Source organism: Ictalurus punctatus, chromosome 6 (assembly GCF_001660625.3).
Source record: "Ictalurus punctatus breed USDA103 chromosome 6, Coco_2.0, whole genome shotgun sequence".
Lineage (NCBI taxonomy): Eukaryota > Metazoa > Chordata > Actinopteri > Siluriformes > Ictaluridae > Ictalurus > Ictalurus punctatus.
The window spans coordinates 23,616,100-23,638,782 of NC_030421.2; the positions used below are offsets into that span (position 1 = coordinate 23,616,100).

The following is a 22,683-nucleotide window of genomic DNA, read 5'->3' on the forward strand; positions in this document are numbered from 1 at the left end:
AATAAAGTGGGCTACTATTTCAGGTCTTTTATGTGGCTTTCGACATGTAAAAAGAACACCAGGCTTTTTTTTTTTTTTTTTTTTTGAGACCTGGCAAACCAAGTTAATAATATAAGCTCTCCTGTGTGCACCTTGCTGTATCAAAAACCACTCAAAGCAAGCTGTTAGACTGTATTTTACCACTCTCAACTGCCTTTCCTGGGGTTTCTGTTGGCCTGTCCCACCAGAATCTATGTTCACGAGCCGGTCCTATATTTTACTACAGATAATACTTATTGCGTTTGATGATTTAATAAATAAATAAATAAATTTTCAGTAAAACTGTGGCTACCGCAATCTGTTACATTAATGCAAAACATTTATAAATATGCATATTATTGTAGACAAAATCAGTCAAAGAATCACAAGCGAGAATCATGTACAAGGATATTAATTCAGAGTAAAAAATGTTTTTATCCTATCACGATTCTGATTTGATCAAGAATTGTGCAGCCCTAGATCAAATGCAAACACGCAGTTACAAGACCTGTTTTATAGGACATTTGCCTCACAAACAATTCTGCTAATAACCCAGCTTATCAAAGAGTGATAAACCTGAGTGCTGAATATGCAGTAATTTTAAACACAGGGTGGGCTGCCAGTGACAGTTTTCCACCACATCAATCCAAAATGCTCCATCAATGAAACTATGGCTAAGACAAGCTACTCTTGTCTTCCATGAAGATACAATGCATCCGGAAAGTATTCCGGCACTTCGCTTTTTCCACATTTTGTTATGTTACAGCCTTATTCCAAAATGGATTAAATTCATTATTTTTCTCAAAATTCTACAAATAATACCCAATAATGAAAATGTGAAAGAAGTTTTGTTTGAAATCTGTGCAAATTTATTAAAAATAAAAACAAAAAAGCATATGTACATAAGTATTCACAACCTTTGCCATGACACTCAAAATTGAGCTCAGGTGCATCCTGTTTCCACTGATCATCCTTGAGATGTTTCTACAACTTGATTGGAGTCCACCTGTGGTAAATTCAGTTGATTGGACATGATTTGGAAAGGCACACACCTTTCTGAAGCGCAGTGAATACTTTCTGGATGCATTGTATCTTCATGGAAGACAAGAGTAGCTTGAGGTCTGAACAAAATGAATGGCTCTAAACTCCATTACACTAAATATTTTTTCATACATCAGCAGCCATCACACATTTCTTGTTGTGCAGCCTCCACTGCAATAATCTATGCACATATACTCATCACAGTGCTCTTTATCTGGCAGGTAATGGTTATGAATATGAGTGGGATAAAACAAATATTAAAATTCAACACAGGTCGCTAAGGAAACGAGATAGAGAAGAAAAAGTTGGCATGACATGATTTTTAAAAAATCTTTTTGAACAAAATCAGTACACAGTTGATCAATATACAAAACATTTATTTCTTTTCATAGGAAGTGCTTCAAAACCTATTTAATCTCACATCTGAGTCTGACACAGAAATACAAGGAGAAAAGGAAATCATTTAAAAAAGCAGACCAAAACATCAGTGACAAGTGAAGAAATGTGATTCAAATGAGATCCAGTTTTTTCTGTGACGTTTTATGCCGTTTAAGGTATGGTGTTCAAAACAAAATGGTAGGAGGTGGCATGGTGTTGTCAAGTGTGTGTATCCATGTTATAGCTGAGCACTCATCTAACCCCTGCTACAGCAACCTACCCCTGACCCCCCCACTGGGTGCATTCATGCCTGGGCCAGTCTTTCGAGCACTCTACGATACTCTGCCAGAACATCCTGGTAGCTTTTCTCCAGTTCTTCATGCTGTAGCTTTGTGTCCATCTGACTGCTGTGGGATGCCAGTTCCTCTGGACTCAAACACTTGTGCATCTTAGTCAGCTCACGCTGGTTCTTCTACGCAGTAAACAAATGACAGTACAGCCTCGTATTAGATGTTGCAAACACCAATAATTTACTGCAATTTATTTGGCTTATACATATAACTAAACATTAATTTTAATTAAATAACTCAACAGACCAAACAACGTCATCCATGACTTCCTGTTTCATTGGGGTATAAAGTCTCCAAATCTACAATTAGACACCACCTCTATGCCAACTAACTATTTGGAAGACGCACCAGAACAAAGCCTTTTATTCCATCTAGCCACAAACGTAAGCACCTGAAATTCTCTTGATGCTGCTGGAACTTTGACAGGAACCGGATTCTATGATCATATGAAACTAAAATTGTCTTTCAGTAACAAACAATTAAGGAGAGTTGGGTATAAAAGCATGTATTCAACATTTAAGTAAGGTTGAAGATTGGTGAAGATGTTGGGTTGTTTTTCCCTATAAAGGGACTGGGAACATCATGGAACTCATAAAGTACCAGAAAATTATAAATGGAAATCAGGTTGCTTCTGCCAAGAAGCTACAACTGGGCTGTGGATGGATCTTCTGGCAGAAACAATTACCCAAAATGCATACAAAAATGGTTCAGTGACAACAGAATCAAGTTGTCAACATGGCAATCTCAGGCACCTGAAAACCTGTGGGGTGAGCTGAAGGAAGAAGGACCTAGAACCCTGGAGGATCTGAAGAAATTCTGTATTAAGATGTGGGTCTCACATTTCTTGTGCTTTATTCTCCAATCTTATCAAGCATTGTCGGAGAAAATATTTTCAATGTCAGATTAAACTAAACAGAACTAAATCTCTACGAAGGGTGCCAATAGTACATGGTCAAATATTCCAAATTTAAATGATCAGTTTAACAATTACAATCAGTTAAACACTTCTCAAATGGAGGGAGAGAAAATGAGAGGATGTCATTTCAAATATCCCACAGACCCATAATGATTGAAGGACACACAAAAAAGAAGAATGTATGTAAGAATGTACTTTCTCTTTTGAATGCACACATTCCCCATACTGCCCCCCGTTGTAGCACACGCATATACATTATACTATACATACCATTCCCACCTGTGTGCAAAAACATACACCCTAACAGTCCCCTTCTCCCCCCGAGGGAAGCTGAGCAAGAGTGTGAGAGAGAGGGAGGGAGAACAGGGGACCAGGAGAGAGAGCATCTGGCCTCCAGATCCCTCCATTCTCTCCTACTAAGGAATTCCAATTTCCTTTTCAATCTCATTTTTTTCCACTCTCGTCTATGTCCCATTTTTTTTTTCTGTCAGGAGGCTCGATCCTGGTTAACATCATAGTTAGAGGTTAGGGAGCCATGATCCAGCAGTCCCCACTGATCCTATATTTCTGGTAAATGTTTAACTCGGAGCACAGTCTGCAGACAAAGCTGACAACAATTCTCCACTGCTGTTCACAGTAGTTATACAACTGCTAGCTGAATAGATCAGATCTAGAGTAAACCTCTCTGGTACGACTGAGTAAGGCATTTACACTAATAATATGCTTTTGTATCTAGATCCACTTTCTGCAGAATCTTGTTTGTAGAACTAAATTCTCAGTATAGCAAACTTTGACCATTTAAATCAGTGTTCCTGGAGATCAAGCTTCCTGAAAACTTTAGCTTCAGCCATAATTCGAATGAACAGATGACAGATGGACTTTTCAACATCATAAAAAAAAATAAACAAGCAAAATAAAGTTGGAGTGCAAAGCCATCATATAAAACTCCTGCTAGTAGAATATGCATAATCTGTCACAAACACTACATGACTTTTTGTTGATGTTCTACAGGAGGACGAGGACTATTGCTACATAGCCATTTCCTCCCTGGAAATTCATATGCTAGTTCCTTTCCCTTATTCTTTACTAATGCCCTAAACTATGTGACTAGGTTGCCATACACAATTACATTACAGTAGCTACCAATTAGGGTTACAAGCAACTAAAACATGGGATTGTGCAGCACACTTGTCCAGTAGGCTACCTCATAAATTTATCATTTGTCCACTCCTGCACATCTTTCTGTTATGTGACCCAAATTTTAAGGGATGTTTTAATACAGCAAATGTATTTCCATCTCTTTTTAAAGCGACTTCAAAATGGTACTGCATACAACTGACCATGTGCAAAATGCTTTACATTATTTATTTATTTACACAAATGTTTACAGTTGAAGAGATGAGAGCAATCAGACGGATGCAAGAGAACTTTGGTATACCAAGCAGCTACTGACAGATGCAAGTAGTTGACTGAACTACACAGTTTTCACCTTCTGTGGATTATGTGTTGCAAATGCATTATCTAGTTTTGCTTCTAAAACTGACCCTAGAATTAGAAATGTTTATCTTACAAGAATCATGGCACCAAAGCCAATTTCACACCTTTTAGAATAAAACCCGGAAATGAATTTTGAAGAATAGAATGAAAGAAAATTGATGTTTAGCGATTAATCACCGCTGTTAACAGACTGTTAAATTAGAACTCCACCTGAGGTATAAAATTATCAACGCTTGTGAAAATACTGACCATGTATCATAATTAAATGTTTGAAAGGTTACACATAGTAGGCTCATTAGAATTTAACAAGCACTGCTGCAATTCTGAAATTGCTCCACAAAGAGTGAGAAGGCGGGCGAGCAAGTAAGCTCAGTCATGAATAAAAGAGTGTGTGTGTGTGTGTGTGTGTGTGTGAGTGAGAGAGAGCGGGGACAAATGATTTTGAACATTGATGTGTACTAGGCCTGGGTGACATGACAATATAATTTTTATATCATGATAAATCATGTCACAATACACTTTTCTTCTGAGATATTGTGATATCATTAGTAACTTTTTAATTTAGTTTATCTATGACATAATCCAACTGGACACAGCTTAAGATTGCAAAATGTTTTTTTTTTTTTTTTTTTTATAGTTTTATTTTAAATAATTTAATTTTGTAGACATAAAATTTAAAAATTCTTAAACTATACAGGTTTTGTTTTAAAAAAAAAACTCCCGACTACTGTTAGAAAACCTATATACATATGTTAGCAAACCATGATACAGATTGTGTATCAGAGAAATGTCTTCAGTATCACAATATTATATTTTCATGATACACTCCTTGTTTTCCTTCACTGAGATACAAATCCTTAATCATGGCTGTAAAGAGGTCCCGTAAAAATCATCTCAGAGTAAAATGTAAGGGGCAAAATTCCTAGAAATCAGAAAATGTATTCCTATACTTAGGCCTAATATGGCAGCAATACCCAAAATTTCTCTACGCTAAAAAAAAAATACTCTTAAATGTGTGAATGTTTAGAAGTGCTTCAAAATTAAGTCTATTAAGGAAATAACAATAAAAAGAAGAAAACGTGGCAGCACTGAGACATGAAAATCATGCACCCACGATTGTTTAAATGGCATTATACAAATTCTTACCATGACCGTAGCTTATCAAATGCTGGTTTTCTTTGGACTTCACACAAATGTATTCAAATTATGAAGCATGAATGTCCTCCTCTTATTATTATTAAGAAGATAATTTAACACTGGTAAATTCTCGGGCATTTCTGCTGGCTCATACTATGGGATGTGGTTGACTGATTTATGGTGATGTCTTTGTACTTTATGCTTAAGGTTTATTCCTATGAATAAGCCCCATTCCTAGCTAAGAGTTGCTCTGAGAATTTATAGAACACATATAGAGCAAATGTTCAGCTGAACTGAAAATTCATTTTAAATCATGGCTCCTTTCCTTGGACTTTTTCTGAGCTTTATTTACTTTGGCTTTATATATGATTTAAGTGTGATGTTAGGGAATTTCTTCAGTGTGGGATCAATAAAGTTCTCTTATCTTAGGAAAGTCTAAGTGAGTAAAAACTTCCATGACAACAGTGTGCATGCATGGTGCAAATCACACAGCTGCCAAAGATCAGGTAGTCAGTCTCCATCATCTTTGGCTTTAGAATCCCTCAACACTCCAGTAGGTTATTTATTCCCTTTTATTTAATAGCTGTGAAAGTCAAGATACAGATCTTTATTTAGTCATAAATTCTTTCTTTTTTTTTTTTGGATTTTCTATTAAATTCATGTTAATAAAAGGGATAAATGATTCTGATGCATCACAGAAAATCAGGTAGAGACACCTACCCTGTAAGGCCCAAAAAGTCTTTTCTTCACCTCTAGCCGAAACTCTCTGGCCTTTTCCTCGTTGCTCATGTCCGTGTTCCTGAGACGTAGAATCTCGTACACCCGCCTGGCATGCTTCTGCACACAAAATGGCAAAATGCTTCATAAAATCATGGTGAAAAGTAGTAGTCGTCTCATTCCCGTTTGTAGGGAAAACTAAAAATATCACAGGGACATAAAGCTGTTAATTTCAAACAAAACAAAAGGACAGTAACGTTGTCTTGTTTGGAAAACATAGTTCTCAGATTTACACAGACCCAGTTTAGACCTGGTATTAACATTCATCTTGAGGAATCGGATCAAAAGTGGACAACGGTAAATACAAGTGTAATTGGGGTCATATGCCTGTTGTAGGCATACAGTAATACATTCATTTCAAAGGTAGTCAGGGCACAAACACACTTAGGCTACGTCCACATCTGGATTAATTCGAATACATTTGAAAAAGCACCCTTCTCTCTACCTTTTGGGACGGCGTTTTTGTCCAGCAAAAATTGAGCTTTTCGAAAACACTCTTCGCAGTGGATAAATGTGAAAATGTGGACTGAGAAAACAGAGATATTAAAAAAACAATGCAGCAACAATGCTACCTCTTCGTCTGTGCATTTAAAAAACTTGATGCTTTTCCTTGACATTGTTGCATCAATTCAAAGTGACGGAAAGTAAATAAATGCCTGAAGGAAAATGCAGGCTTTTAACGTTTTTACGCGTGCGCAGTAAAAGGATGTAAGCGTTTCACATGTTTCAATGTGGACAAGCAATCTTTGGAAAACACCAGTGTAAACGCAGTGCAGATCTATCCGGACTAACGTGGACGTAGCTTTAGCCCATCAGATTCTTATAGTGACACATGAGCACATGCAAGGTGCCTTCCACTGTAATAATGGAGAATCACGCATGAGCAGTAGCTGAAACAATTTTTTCACATAACTGTAATTGTTTTAATTACAGTTATGTGAAAAAATAAGTAAACCCCATGGAAATTTTTGCCTTTTTTGACATTTGAAACAGTGCCTCTTAATAAAGTTGATATACCTGAACAAAACCACAGAGAAAATTGTATTTTTCGATCATTTATTCAGCAAAAATATATATATAAAAAAGTGATATTCTTCTGTGGAAAACTAAGTACACCCTTGGAATTAGAAGGTAGTGTTGCCCCCTTTAGCAGAAATCACCTCTTGTACGCATTTTGCATAATTGTCCACCAGGCTTACTGGAATTTTTGACCACTCTTTCATGTAATATTTTCAGTTGCAAGATGTTTGAGAGTTTTCTTGCATGTTCTGCCCAGTTCAAATCCCCCCACAACATTTCAATGGGATTCAAATCCAGACTTTGACTAGGCCATTCTGTAACCCTTCAAGTCTTCTTTTTGAGACAGTCCTTGGTGGATTTGCTAGTGTGCTCAGGATCATTATCAGGATTCGTACAGATTCATCATAATGAAATACCAGGACTTTTAAAACACAATTTTTTTGTTTTCAGGGACTATACAAGAGGTGTCCAGCCATCCTTCCAATTTCTGTACTGCTTATCCTACACAGGGTCATGGGGAGCCTGGAGCCTATCGAAGGGGACCTGGAGCCTATTGAAGTGCACAAGTCAGGGGACATCCTGTATAGGGTGCCAACTCATCGCAGGGTACAAATCACACTCACATTCACACACCCATCCATACACTACAGCCTACAACACATGTCTCTGGTCTGGGGGAGGAAACTGTAGTACCCAGAGAAAACCCCCAAAGCACGGGGAGACCAGGCAAACTCTGCACACACAGGCAAGAGGCAGGAATCGACTCGCCAACCCTGGAGGCGTGAGGCGAACGTGATAACCACTAAGCCACCGTGCCCCCCACAAGAGATGTCAATCAAACATATTCTTTATTTGTTTTTCTTTGTAAATTTCAAAACAATTAATAATAATAATAATAATAATAATAATAATAATAATACAACACAACCAAATTTTATATGGCACCTTTTCCAGCCATGCTGGACTAAATTTGCATTTCCCAGGCATTGCTTTGTCTTCACCATAACGTACACTCTGGATGAGTGACAGGAGCACTGTTGCCAAAAAGTTTCAATGGAAAGTCGCTAAAAGTTGCTAGATGTCATGCGCCAATTAGCATATTCATTATGCATTCATTCACTACTCTGTACTCACATACTATATTTTAATACAGCTGAATTCCCAATAAAGTTGTTCTCATTTACATATTTTTCTGCTGTCAGACAAGAGAACGAGTATGAAAACAGTGACTGAAACGCAACCCATTTAGACTACATGTTAACAACAGTCACGTCCAAGCTACTGCTCTGCACTGCTAAAATCCTGATTTTATAACCATGACGTCGTCTAACAAAAGCACCACACACATAAATTAAAGACAACGGCCGTGCTGTGATTTCAGCTATATTTACAGGTAAAACGATCACTCAGAGACAGAGAATGAATGTGCTGCTCCTCTCTGCCCCTCACTGAACAGAGCAGGCGGACAGAGAGAGGAGTACCTGCAGCGGGAAAGCAGGACCTCACGCTCACGGGGCAGTACTGGCCAATCTCTTGAATGGGAAGTTGCCAAGGTTTGCCCAAAAAGTCGATAGAGTTGTCGCTAGGTAATTTTTTGAAAGAATGAAAAAAGAAAAGGGAAACACAACAAAAAAGTTGCTGTCTCTGTCACAATGAGTGAGTGAATAGCGGGAGGAGGAGGAGGGGGAGGGGCCACAGCAGGGAGTCATATTTTGAGTCAAAGGATATGTGTTCTATCAAAAATGAAGACTAAAGTTTTTAGCGATTTCGTATATATTGACTTTTTTATAATTTCAAGCACTTTTTAAGCACCACTAGATTAAAAATATGCCTATTTTCAAGCTTTTCCAGTACTTAAATTTCAAAAAGCCAAATTCAAGCACCTTGTACGAACCCTGCATGATCCTGTTGAAAGATTCACTTTCATATCAACTTCAACTTTTGGACAGATGGCCTCACATAATCTTCAAGCACTCCTTGATTTGATGCAAAATTCATAGTTGAATCAATGTATGCAAGCTGTCCAGTCCCTGAGGCAAAAAAGCAACACCAAACTGTAACATTTCCACCACTGTGCTTCTCCTGAAAAGCTGTCTTTTGTCTACGGTAAACATGTTTGCGGTTACTGTGGCCAAACAACTCTGTCTTTGATTCGTCCGGAGCACATTATTCCAAAAGGTCTGGTCTTTGCCTACCGTATATGCTCAATTTGTGCAATCTCTTTCTGGTTGTAGAAGTATGCACTTTGACACCAACAGTTACTATTAGATCATGTGATGAAATTTTGGGGTCCTTGGAGACTTCTTTTTGCATCAGATGGTCTGATTGGCAATTGGCAGATGGTCAGATTGGCAGTTGTTTGAAATCTGCACAGTGTAGATGATTTTCCTTACAGTGGAATGATGTATTTCAAATAATTTGGAGATCTTTTTAAATCCCTTGCCAGACTCCTAGGCATCCACAACCTTTCTCTGAAGGCCTCACAGAACTCTTTAGATCTTGGCATGATGACACCACACACCTCAATAACAAAGGGAACACCAGACACTAGATATGAGAGGGGTATAAATCAGACAGGTTCCACCTGCACTCACTAAGCAGGTTCTAATCACTGGCAACTAAACTTGAACACCTGATTCTAATGTTATGGATTTGAAGGTGTGATAAATGTAGGGGTGTACTTACTTTTTCGTTTTTGTGGGTGTATGTGACTTTTCCCCCCCAGTTAATTTAAATTGGGAAAATTACTAAAAATGTCGATTTTGTGTCATTTGATTGAGTGCATCAACTTTATTAATAAGCACTGTTTCAAAGAGGATCAAATATTTGCTTGTCCAAAAAAGTTTAAAAAAATTTTTTTTTTTTAATTTCCATGGGGTGTACTTATTTTGTATACACTTGACTATGAATTTCCCCATGTTATTTGTGTCAAAGATTATTTACCAAATTTTAATAACCATTTCAATTAATTGTTTGAAGTTATACTGTCAATCCTTTTATGGTATATGGGGGTGTCTCGCCATTCAAGTAGACGGAAACCTGGTCTTGTATGACTGAAAATAATTGAACCCGGGAGCACTGCCAAAATGGCCACAGTGTGGACAGATTTTACTAGAAGGACTTTGTCATGGTACAGGCACCAGACTGTGATAATCACTCACAAACAACATGGCCAGAAAAGAAATAAAAGATAGTATATCCATTTTCCCCCCTCACACTGCCTGTGTGAGCTAGAATTTGGCAAAATTGACACAAATGTTTCCCCATATTTTCCTGTAAACCGTGTCTGACTGGTCTCGCCTCCGTTCACTGAAGATATAAAATTTTTAACACCACCGTCTTCTTTTACTGGCATTCAGTTACGTAGTGACGAACCACTCCAAGTGGAGAATTATTTGGGGCTAAAGAAAAAATCTTCCGGGCTACAGCCCCGAATGCCCAGGAAAGGTTATACCCCTGGCAGCCACACAAAACGTGATGTATTTTAAAAATGCATTCTACTTGATATTGTTTTCTTAACAATATATTAGTAATGCAAGCAACGTAATTTTATTGACATCAGTAACTGTAATCAAATTACATAAATTTAAAATGCAATGCATTACATTACTGTGTTATCAGAAAAAGTAGGCTTAATTAGAATACAGTTATTACAGAATATTAGTTATACCCTACTCTGGTGGGACGTAATTGGCGCAGTTACATAGCGGCCTAAGTGCAGACAGAAAGAAGTCATACAGGGAGCACACTGAGGTGAACTCCCACCCATTCACTAATGGCCAGCTTCCAGTGGGGTGTGTGGATGTGGGTGTAGTGAAAGGTCATTTAAGGTCAAATACTTTCATGTGGCTCCAAACTGAGATGGAGAGTTAATTATATATTATTCAATCATCATAACTCACATTTGTCACTTTTGAAGAAAAAAATACTGTTGCAATCAAAATGATTCAACCCCCATTGCAAATCAGGTTTATTGTCAAAATTTACAGACTTTGAGCTGTTTGCAATGAACAAATCAAACAAAAGCTATTGAAATAGTTCAACACATCGAATGCTTCAAGTAGTTTCCCCAAATTCAACTGAAAATGCAACTTAGAATGACTTCTCCAGTCACAAAATTATTCAACCCCTTCATGGCAAGCATCTTCAGTACTTCGTAGAGCACACTTTTGCTATTATGACCTGCTGCAAACAAGATGCATAGCCAGACACCAGCTTCTGTCAGTGTTCCTGAGGAATCTTATCCCATTCCTCATGAGCAATGACCTCCAGGTCAGTAATATTGTTGGGTTTGCGTGCTGAAACTGACTTCTTCAAATCCCACCAGAGATTTTCTATGGGGTTCAAGTCAGGTGACTGTGATGACCCTGTAGAATCTTCCAGGACGACTTCTGCAACCAAGCCTTGGTGGAATTTGTGGTGTGCTTGGGATCATTGTCCTGTTGGAAGGTCCAATGATACCCAAGCTTCAGCTTCCTCACAGAGGGCATGACGTTTTCTCCTAGGATTTCTTGATACTCCAATGAAGCCATCTTGCCTTCCACATGCTGCAGGTTTCCAGTGCCAGAGGATGCAAAGCAGCCCCAGAGCATCACCGAGCCTCCACCATGCTTGACTGTGGACAGAGTGTTCTTTCTTCATTCTTCTTCCTCCAAAGATACCGCTGATCCATTATGCCAAAAAGTTCCAGTTTTGTTTCATCGCTCCACAGAACACAATCCCAAAACTTCTGTGGCTTATTTATATGATTTTGAGCTGACATTTCTTGTGCTTTTGGGTCAGTAGTGGTGCACGTCTTGGAGTTCTGGCATGGAAACCTTCTGCGTTTAGTACGCGCCTTACTGTGCTCACTGAAACCTCAGTGCCCGTTACCACCAAGTCTTGCTGCAGGTCTTTTGCAGTCACTCCAGGGTTTTTCACAACCTGCCTTCTCAAAAATCTGATTGCAGCTGTTGACAGCTTCATCTTTCTGCCCTGTCCAGGTATTTCATTATTTTCTGCCCCTAGCCAGTTCAGGTATTTCATGTGTTCCAGCTCAAGCACACCTGGTGCAACTAACGAAGGCCTTGATTAGTTGCATCAGGTGTGATTGAGACAACTATTTTGCATATTTGTGCTGCTGTGAGGGATTCTATTCAGGAGGTCGAATTATCTTGAAACTGGAGAAGTCATTATAAGTTACATTTTCAGTTGAATTTGGGGAAACCATTCATTGTGTTGAACCATTTCAATTGCTTTTGTTTGATTTGTTCATTGCAAACAGCTGAAAGTCTATAAATAAACTTGATTTGCAATGGGGGTTGAATCATTTTGATTGCAACTGCATATAAAGAATATACCAACTGCAGATTGAGTACTGAATTTGAAAGCACTGGAGCAGCTCCTTTTTCACTTAAACTTGAAGTATCATGTGTTGTATTAAGTATGTAGCTCATACCTTGTTGATTTTGAGCTTCTCTCGAGCTTCAGTAGCCATTTCTTCACTAAAGCCCAGAGGCAATTTTTCAGTGGAGAAAGAAGGCAGATCCATACACAGCTTCACCAGCACAAAGTCCCTCAACTTCACGTAATTGTCAGATGGGTCTTCCGCTAGGAAAATTCAACACACACAAAAGGATCAACTTAAAGCAACTAAACAAACAAACTCCTATAATCTGGCAGCAACAAGTGTCCATTTATTCTATTACAATGAAGTGTTAAAAATGTTTTTGTTGTTAATGATATGTTTTAGCTTGTTTTCACTATACGCATCTTTTTTACTTTTGGGCTTAAAATGAAAAATAACCAAATCCAATATATACTTTATATGTAAATACTCTTAAACCAATGCTGTGCTTCAATCTTGTTCTCATGACTTTATTAAAAATTCAATGTGTTGGAATACAGAGCCAAAACAACAAAAAATGGCAATGCTGTAGTGTGGGTGTCCCATATAGATTAAATGATCGAGAGAACCAGAGAGGCTATGGACTGCTGGTAAGACACAACTTTCACTTTCTAACATGTGGCATAACATTAACAGTAGATAGAGACAGAGAGAAACAGTACAAAAAGTAAAAAGAGCACAAAAATAGAACAAAAAGAACAAACAAAGGCTGTACAAATGGTGGCTGCAGGTCTGCCGTAGTAGAGTGGAGCTGCGTATTCAGTTTGAATGAAAGCTAATCTCTCTCTCCCCACACAGCTCAATAATTATGCCATTGTGTGAGAGAGCCTGAGCAGCAGCATGTGGCCAGCACATTTCAGCTGCAAACTGCCTGCAATTTACATACATCCCTCCCACCTTGCCACACGTTGGACCGGAGAGCTCCATACACAGCCGTGGCAGAGAGGTATTTAAATTCAGCCAACAGCTACCCTTGATAAGAAGGCTCTGTTCATTCCGCTCTCACACACTTAAAGAAAGTTTCAAGAAACTACATAAAAAGTACTTTATTCCATTTTCATTAGGAAAAAAGGAAAATGTAACATGCATTCTGCAATCATACCTGTGTATGGCTCATCTGAGTACCTGTTATGGAAGCAAGACGTGCAAACCAGTGACACAATCCAGCAACTGGTGTGCAGTATGAATATTAGCCCATGTATAACCACACTGTACAAATTCTGTTAAACAGTTTTCATCCCAGAATACCCGTGATATCCTGAACTTTAGGTAGGTTGCAGTAGAACCGATGAACCGTCTCTAACAGCTGGGCTCCATGTCCTTCACCCTGAAATGGTGGCAGGATCAGCATCTGACTGAAATAGAAAAAGACAAAAAAGTGAGACAAAAGAACAAGAGGTTCAAACACACAAACACCAAAGACAACCTTTACAGGACCATAAGAATAAGACCTGAGTTCTAACCACATCAACATACAGGCCAAGATTTTAAATATTGTTCTTTGCTCATCCCATAGTGCCAGCTAATATACACCTAATGCCAGCCCTCCCTATATCTCCCAGTCCTATTCAGCTTTCCTTGATACAATGGACATTATGATCATGATGATGACCTGATACAGATATGACAATATGTTTTGTTCTATACACACACTTCATGTCCAGACAGCGTTCTTTTCTCCAGTATAACAACTTGATATAATCTCTACCAAAAGATTATTTTTGTTCATTCACTTGGCCAACATAATGAAATGTTACTATGTTGTGCCAATCAATATATTACACTGATTTTCAAAATGGGCTTTCTGATGGGTGCTGCTGATTTTGCCATCCTTATAATAAGCAAATGGGGATTGGCTTATAGGATATATAAGCCAGCAATTTGGGGCACTCAGGGACAAGAGAGCCAGAGATGTATAATTTTCTTTTCCCTTTTTTCAAAGAATAAAGGAGAGAGAAGGCACGTGCTTCCCTGGTAATTACCTAACACGTGGTCTGGTTTTGTCTGGGTATACGTAGTAATTATACACTGTCATGTAGCCAACCGTAGCGTAGAGAGTCTCCCCATCCTTATTGTATTTCTCAAATCTGTACAGGGAGAGAGAACACAAAAGGCAACCAGGTCAATCATAGGCACGCTCCCATGCACTGGTTCTTCTAGCACTCTTTCAACTCTTCTCTCTTTCTCTACTTTGGCCATCCTTCCCCACCCTCTCTTGCACGCTGCTTGTTTTCTCGCTCTGGCCTCCTGTCAGTGTGAGCATGCTGGAGCAGAGAGCAGAGCAGTTGCAGTCTGTGCACCTGCTGTAGAGAGTGAATGCATTATGCACTTAATTGGTGCACTGCAACTTAGAGAACAGTAGAGCAGAGAGAGGGAGGCATCTAGCCTCTTCAAATCTCTCCAGTCCATTTGCCTATTGTCAGCTTTAATAGGTGCCACACTAAAGAAAACACTAGCGGAGTCTCCTTTTCGACTGCTAGAGATTCCATTCACTGTTTCAAAAGACAACAGCATTCAGTTCAGCCTCTTGCTCTGCCAAAAAATAAGGACAGCAAAGAAAAGAGACAAACAACACAAAAGGAAACTCTTATATGAGATGAACAGTTCACCTCTATACAAGGGGGAAATATAATTAAACAGGCTTGGTAATTGGTTGCAAGCACCACAATGAGTGGTAGTTGCGTCCGCTCAAATGTGTGTGTGTGTGTATACGCACATGCACCTGACTAAGAGAGAAAAGAGCATTTTCCCGACAGTATGATCCTGTTCAGTACTCTTAGTAATCCTGACAACTTTCTTCTCTCCAGTTCCCTTCAGTGATCAAACTTGACACAAAGGTTAATGTTTCGAAATGCAGGCTCACAAATGTTTCGTGTAGCCACAATTGCTCTAAATTTGGACCTTGAACTTTTTAAAAAAATTTTTTTTTTACACTTTTACCTCAATTAACAGAGATAACAGTCCTATCACATGTAAAGAAAACACTTATATCAAGAAACAGTTTAGCAACCCATGTAGGAACACGTATGCTCTACAGGCCTGAGGCACCTAGGTTTATGCTGCCAGTGCAGGAAAGTACAAAGAATCAAAAACAGCTCACAACTCACACAAGGAAGAAATCCCAGTGATCATCGTCTACATCAATAAAGCTGGCCGTCTCGATGAACCACATAAGGAATGTCTGAAGGCGCTCATGGTGTTCTCTGAATCCTGGACATGAGATATCTGCCTTATAAGGCAACAACACAAAGAGATTCAACATCAAGACGGTCATGTGTACGCCCCAGGGATTATTCTTAATAAAGCAGTCACAGACAAATATACAGTATTTACAGGAAAGTAAAACTTCTGATTAAACATTAACTACACATTACTGAACCAGTGTGTACTGGTGAACCTGTACAAGAAATTATGCAGCAATAACAAAGATGTACAAGTAATACTGTCACTGGATTAAATTGTTTTAAAGACATCACTCAGTGGAGGCAGCCACCATCCCCAAAGCTTCTTCTGTCACAGCACCTGGCAGTACCTTGTGTATCAGGTAAGTAAAATCTGCTCCCTCTTCCACATTGTGAACTTTGTAGGTGTGCAAGAGGCTGCCAAATGGCTTGAAGTTAGCCTCCTTTTCCAAGAGAGAGATAAAGTCATCTGTGTTGGAGCTAAAGCCTAGAGGAATGATCTCTCTGATCTTCCCTTCCACATCATCAGGCTAAACGCACACAAGAAACATATCAGAAGGATTAGTACAAGTTAGTCATATTTCTATCATGTATTTTATACGGTACATGATGGGTTAAAGATAGAATTTATTACCTTAAAAACTGACGTATTTTGCAGCTACATGAATAAAGTGTAATAAATAAACTACTATAATTCAAAAGGGGCTTACATGTATTCTTGGAATTGCATACACCAAGTTAAAAGCACACCGATACACAAAACGTTATTCCCAGTGCTCTATGGTCTTTCATGTAACCCCGCTGGAGCAACAACAGAATAAAGCCCTATTGTTCTGTCATTAGGCTATACTTCAGCCTTGATTGACATAGCACACGTGAAACTAAAAAAGAAAGAATACATATTTTTGCCGAACAAAAAAAGAGAACCATTAGGCAATTAGTCCTGTCAGCTGAGTAGGCCTTCAGCCCCCCTCTCGCCAATCCTCTCTGAAAGACCACTTAATTGAATACATTTACTACTTATCTTAAACCATGAATATTTGATGAAGTCCCCCCACAATAATGCATCTCTGCTTCTCACAGGGCAATAAAATTTAATGAATTGATCTCAACCTTACAAAAAAAAAAAAACACACAAAACAAAAAAAAACAGGCATCGATAATAGGCTCCTCTCCTCTAAGCCTGGTGAGTGAACTCAATCAAACAAGTTTGCCCCTGCCATTCAGTGGCTCCTGGGCAGACAAAAGACCCCCCTTTGCCCTCTTTGGGATTTTTTTACTCAGCAGAATGCGCAGTGGCTTCAGCTGCGATGTTTGCATTGTATCCATTTCCATGCGGATTGACATGAGAACACTTCGTATTAAGTTGCTAAGCAGGGCCTTTGGCACCATTTAGACGCGTGATAGGCATTAGTTCTGTAGCAGGCCTCTCGCTGCTCCACATTCAAAACAGGGAAATGAAGAAGGACAAGGACAAAATGCGCAACAAAAGGCTAATGCAACACAGCGCTAATTCCTGCTCTTTCAGACATCAGCTAATATCAGCCAGGAAGCAATGCACCTGCGTCTGAGAAACACTTCACTATTGTTACAACTCAACTGCATTTCTGACGAATAAGAGAATCAGGGGATGCACATAAAAGGCAAAGGACAAACAAGTCAGATTGTCCCTGCTCTCTTCTATACAACATTTACAAATTGCAATCTTCAATATAAAGAGTGCATTGTTGGGTCACTATATTAACTAACTGTGCTTCTTCAGAGCTTTTAGTCTATTCGGGAATACATCATCTTTTCAGCTGAAAGCGCAACAAAGGTAAATGCCAGTGTAAGATCTAATTCTTACATAAAAGGTTTCATTTTAATTAAAGAGCATCTTGTTCTGTACCTAAAAAGGGGAAGAGTACCTCAATGTGAGCAGCAATTTACTCTTGTTGAAGAACTGTGTACATATTTACTGAAGAGAATTACTACTAAATGGTCTACACTATATGTGGTGTGGCCTGATAAAGTACTTCATCTAACTATTAGTTACACTTATAATGATACCTATATTCTGAGAAGAACAGAATAAACACTGGCAGAGGTGCAATCTGAGAAAAAGTCTACAATATCTAAACATCCAAGCAGCGTTGATTGTGATTTGTCCACCCCTGTATAAACAACTATGGTGTGCCGCACCCTGACACTATAACTATAGCAGATATTACGCAATCTGAAACCTGCTACACTACAAACAACAGCTGAACTGCAATCTGAATGACGGTGCAACTTGGCCTGGGCTATATGATATAATAGCAATATTTTGTTCCAATACTTTTGTAGGTGTGCGCATATTATATTTTACACAGACAGACACACACACACACACAAGGATATCGTGGAAAAGTTCATTCTTTCCCAGTAATTTAATTTAAAAAAGTGGAACTTTCATATATTCTAGATTCATTACACAAACTGAAATATTTCAAGCCTTTTTTGTTTGTTTTAATCTTGATGATTACGGCTTACAGCTCATGGAAATCAAACATCCAATATCTCAAAATATTAGAATAAAGAATTTATAATACAGAAATGTCGACCAGAGAAGAGCTCTAATCAGCTAATTAACACAAAACACCTGAAAAGGTTTCCTGAGTCTTTAATCTCTCATTCTGGTTCAGTACACACAACCACAATCACGGGGAAGATGAAAGTAAAATTTGCATTTCATTTGGAAATCAAGGTCCCAGAGTCTGGAGGAAGAGCGGACAGGCACAGAATCCAAGTTGCTTCAAGTCCAGTGTGAAGTTTCTACAGTCAGTGATGATTTGGGGTGCCATGTCATCTGCTGGTGTTGGTCCACTGTTTTCTCAAGTCCAGAGTCAGTGCAGCGTCTACCAGGAGATTTTAGAGCACTTCATGCTTCCATCTGCTGACAAGCTTTATGGAGACACTGATTTCTTTTTCCAGCAGGATTCGGCACCTGCCCACAGTGCCAAAACTACTAGTAACTGGTTTGTATTACTGTGCTTGATTGGCCAGCCGACTCGCCTGACCTGATCCCCATAGAGAATCTATGTGAGACACCAGACCAACAATACAGACGAGCTGAAGGCCGCTATCAAAGCAACCTGGGCTTCCAGAACACCTCAGCAGTACCACAGGCTGATTGCCTCCATGCCACGCCGCATTGATGCAGTAATTCATACAAAAGTAGCCGTAACCAAGTACTGAGTGGATAAATTAACATACTTTTCAGAAGGTAGACATTTCTGTATTATAAATTCTTTATTCTAATATTCGGAGATACTGGATTTTTGATTACATGAGCTGTAAGCCATAATCATCAAGACTAAAACAAAAAAGGCTCGAAATATTTTCACACATATGTGTAATGAATAAATAAAAATCCACACTACCTAAACAAGTGCAGCAAGATGCAGTATGTCACGCTTTATTATTATTTTGGGGATCAGGGAATTATCATCCACCATACACAGAATTACCTTATAACAAGTTTAATAAAAAAGATAGAAGAAGAAGAAAAAAAAACTTTTGCCAAGTGTGAAATTCTCTCACATTTTAAAACCTGTTGGGATTTGTGCAATGCACGTTACAACCGTTATAATTTCTGTAGATTTCAATTACCAATGAATCTCAATTATCATAATAGTCAGTGGTTTAAGCCCTACATCCCAACAGCTCTGCATGAATCACAAGTCTGATTTCTACACAGGAGACCAGGTAATCATCTGCAAGGGAGAAGTCCTATCCAATAACCAGCGCTTGCCATAAATACGAAAGAAGGAAAAGGAAAATAATGGTTAGCTTTGGGTTGTACAATTACATCATCCTTTCATATCAGTACAATATATATGAAGTTTACACAAGACAACAACAGGAAATATTATTAGCCTACCTGAACACAGCCAAACGTCTCAGTGACTTTGGAAGTGTACTTCACTTTGAACAGCGTGCTCAGGTTGCCAGCAGTGTAGTAAAGCTGAATCTGAAGACCCTTGTATCCAAATGCCACTTCACTGTTGTGAGATTCAGGAACAAATAGTAAGAGAGCATTGACTATATTTGACAAGCCACAGCTCTTTGATCAACAATGATAAACTGAGTGTGCAGAATAACAAACATTAATGGGTCACCATAACACACACATACAGGCAAAAGAAAGTAATCTACCATTACAGGTAGTGTGCTGAACTGTAGACTACTACACCAAATTCCAACAGGAAATAGCTTCCAAATGAGCCACAAATCGCAGGGTGTCTATAGCATCACTGTTCCCCTGGCTGATCATCCGTGTTGAAATATGTTTACAAAGAAGAACTATTCAAAGTAGTTTGTAGAATTCTGAATTACCTTTTTTTTTTTTTTTTAAATAAAATTTGCAGTGATTTTCTCTCAAACCATCATACATAATTAAATAAAAGAGTCATGTGAAATAACCAATTATCTAGCTTAAGATACCACACAGTGTGTCATAGAAACATACAGGGCTTCAAATTAGGTGACATGAACAACTAACATTCAGGGACTCTCCCACTGCTTTGGGGTTGTATGTGGCTTGAATGTTTATTAGCCTATGAAAAAGCCCTTTCCCTGCATTTTTTTGTAAAGAAACACACATAAATTTTTAAAACACTGATCTCAATATTTATAAATCTTGCAGGTACTTACTCATCACCATACAGTTGATGGCTGTACTCAGGGTGGAACGTTGTACTTTCATCATCTACATCCTCTGCGAAACGTACTACAGGAAATAAAGAGAAACATGCATTATTACTAACATTGGTTTAGTATGCTTTGTTCACATGCATATAATGTAAGAAAGGAGACATCAATTCCAGTCTTGAAGGACCAGAGCACAGAAAAGTTTGGTGATTTTCCTGCTATGACATACCAACTAAAGTACTATTTTTCCAGATATAGGCATGTTAAGTAGTGTTAAATCTGTGCAATGTTAATGTCTATAGCAATTACGACAAGGGATAAGCGATTTCTCTATAAATCCCAGAGACAGGAGTGTTTACGTGATGTATTCATTGTTGTCGTACTAAAAAAAATTATGCGTTCAAATTCCACCTCATTTTAATACAAACTGACTTGACTTATTATAAGCACTAGTTTTAGATTGCCTTTCAGCGCAAATTGAGCTCGATCATTAGAAGGTTGCATGTAGGCCAGGAAATCAATTACTTACCTAAAACCTTCACTTCTCTGACAAGTCCTTTTAAATGTCATCTATATTTTACTGTCATTTATATTTTACTGATTTTTCACTCAGACAGTTCTCGTTTGGTTTTTTAGGAGAAAACAGAAAAGAAACTCCCAAGAGTGTCTTTTAACAGAGCGGGGAAAATAAAAAAAATAAAAATAAAAAAAATAAATAAAAAAAAATCACAAAACCTCTTTTCCCAGAATATAATGGAATCTTTACCAACATATTCATTCTTACAGAATAATAATTACCCCACATCCACATGTAAAAAATAATATAGTCTGAATAGGACTTAAGTCTGTTATCACTGGTGAGGTGAATCAGGAGTCTAGGCATGTGTATAAACTGTGCTGGATTCCGAAATGTTCAAAGCATATATGAACATATGAACAACAGGTGTGTATTATTTACCTAATTTTAAACAAATCGCTTCATTGGTGTTGCATTTGTATTCGGCCAGTTTCTTCTCCATTGCGTTCATATCTGAAGGACAAGCAGAAAGCAAATCAGATGTTTACTTGGTTTTATAAGGGGGTAAAAAAAATAAAAAAAGACCGTGACCAGTTTGTTGGAGGACAGTTGAGAAGGAAGAAGTGAATGTTACTATGCTAGCTGAATCTCCAGAACTATATGTCTTAACATACCTCTAGGTGTGAATGTGTGTGAGTGTTGCCCTGTGAAGGGGGGGATTCCCACGATCTACCACGACCCTGACCAGGATAGAACAATTACTGAAGGAAAAGAAGGCTAGGAAGATGGGTGGGTAGGTAGGTAGGTAGGTAGATGGATGGATGGGTGGGTAGGTAGGTAGATGGATGGGTGGGTAGGTAGGTAGATGGATGGGTGGGTAGGTAGGTAGATGGATGGGTGGGTAGGTAGGTAGATGGATGGGTGGGTAGGTAGGTAGATGGATGGGTGGATGGGTAGGTGTGTGCGTGCGAAGTTGGATGGGTGCGGATGGATGGATGGGTGCGGATGGATGGATGGGTGGATGAATGGGTTGGTGGGCACTCAGTGTTAGCTCGCAAAGTAACAGCAATGTACCCGACTGGTAATGACTATCTAGCAAAGCTAGACCGAGCTGTTATACTTCTTTACCTCATTCAAAACGTCAAAAACAACAGCAGCTACTCTGGCTAGCTATATACGCATGTGTGCTTTAATGCTAACCTTTCACAGTTACCCGGCTAACAACGTGTTACAAACACGGCGTTCAGCCCTCGCTCAGTTCTGTTATCTTTATCCCCCTACACATTACTTATCATTAACATATTCCTCAAAAGCAAGTTAACGAGTATTTACTGCTAGCAGGCCATTACTGAATTATAGTTAGCCAAGTTAGTCAGTTGTGTAGCTAGCTGTCAGGTAGCTAACTAGCTAGCTCACTGGAGGCTGTTTACCATGCTAGCCAGTCAACTCGCTAAAGAGCACTGATAGCTACAGCAGTATTTGACAATGCATTCGTGTATTGTCTTACATAATATAAAAATACATTCTTACCCGCCATTTACATGCACGCTTTACCACATAACCCGCGAAATGCAAAAGTACGTCCTGTTTACCCACGTGCTTCCGCTCTCACACGTGATTGGATATTGCTGCTTTTGACGTACTTCCTGTTCACGTAAAGCAGTCTCTGGACGTGTCCCAATAACGGTACAGTTATAAATAAATAAAGTTATAATTTATAATTTGTTTATTTTCATATGATTCATTTAGATGTTATTCATATTCATGTGATTCATATTCATGTGATTCATATT

The 22,683-nt window shown here is 38.6% G+C and overlaps 1 protein-coding gene across 1 annotated transcript; it reads right to left on the reverse strand.

Moving 5' to 3' along the window:
• Positions 1-1,419: 1,419 nt before the first annotated feature.
• Positions 1,420-22,457, reverse strand: hat1 (histone acetyltransferase 1). Its single transcript, NM_001201471.1, is given in 11 exon segments — positions 1,420-1,909; positions 6,058-6,174; positions 12,572-12,723; positions 13,769-13,875; positions 14,503-14,607; positions 15,628-15,749; positions 16,053-16,232; positions 19,604-19,724; positions 20,377-20,452; positions 21,332-21,403; positions 22,421-22,457. Coding segments are annotated over 11 exon segments (1,227 nt in total). The 5' UTR covers positions 22,428-22,457; the 3' UTR covers positions 1,420-1,741.
• Between the last annotated feature and the right edge of the window lie 226 nt (positions 22,458-22,683).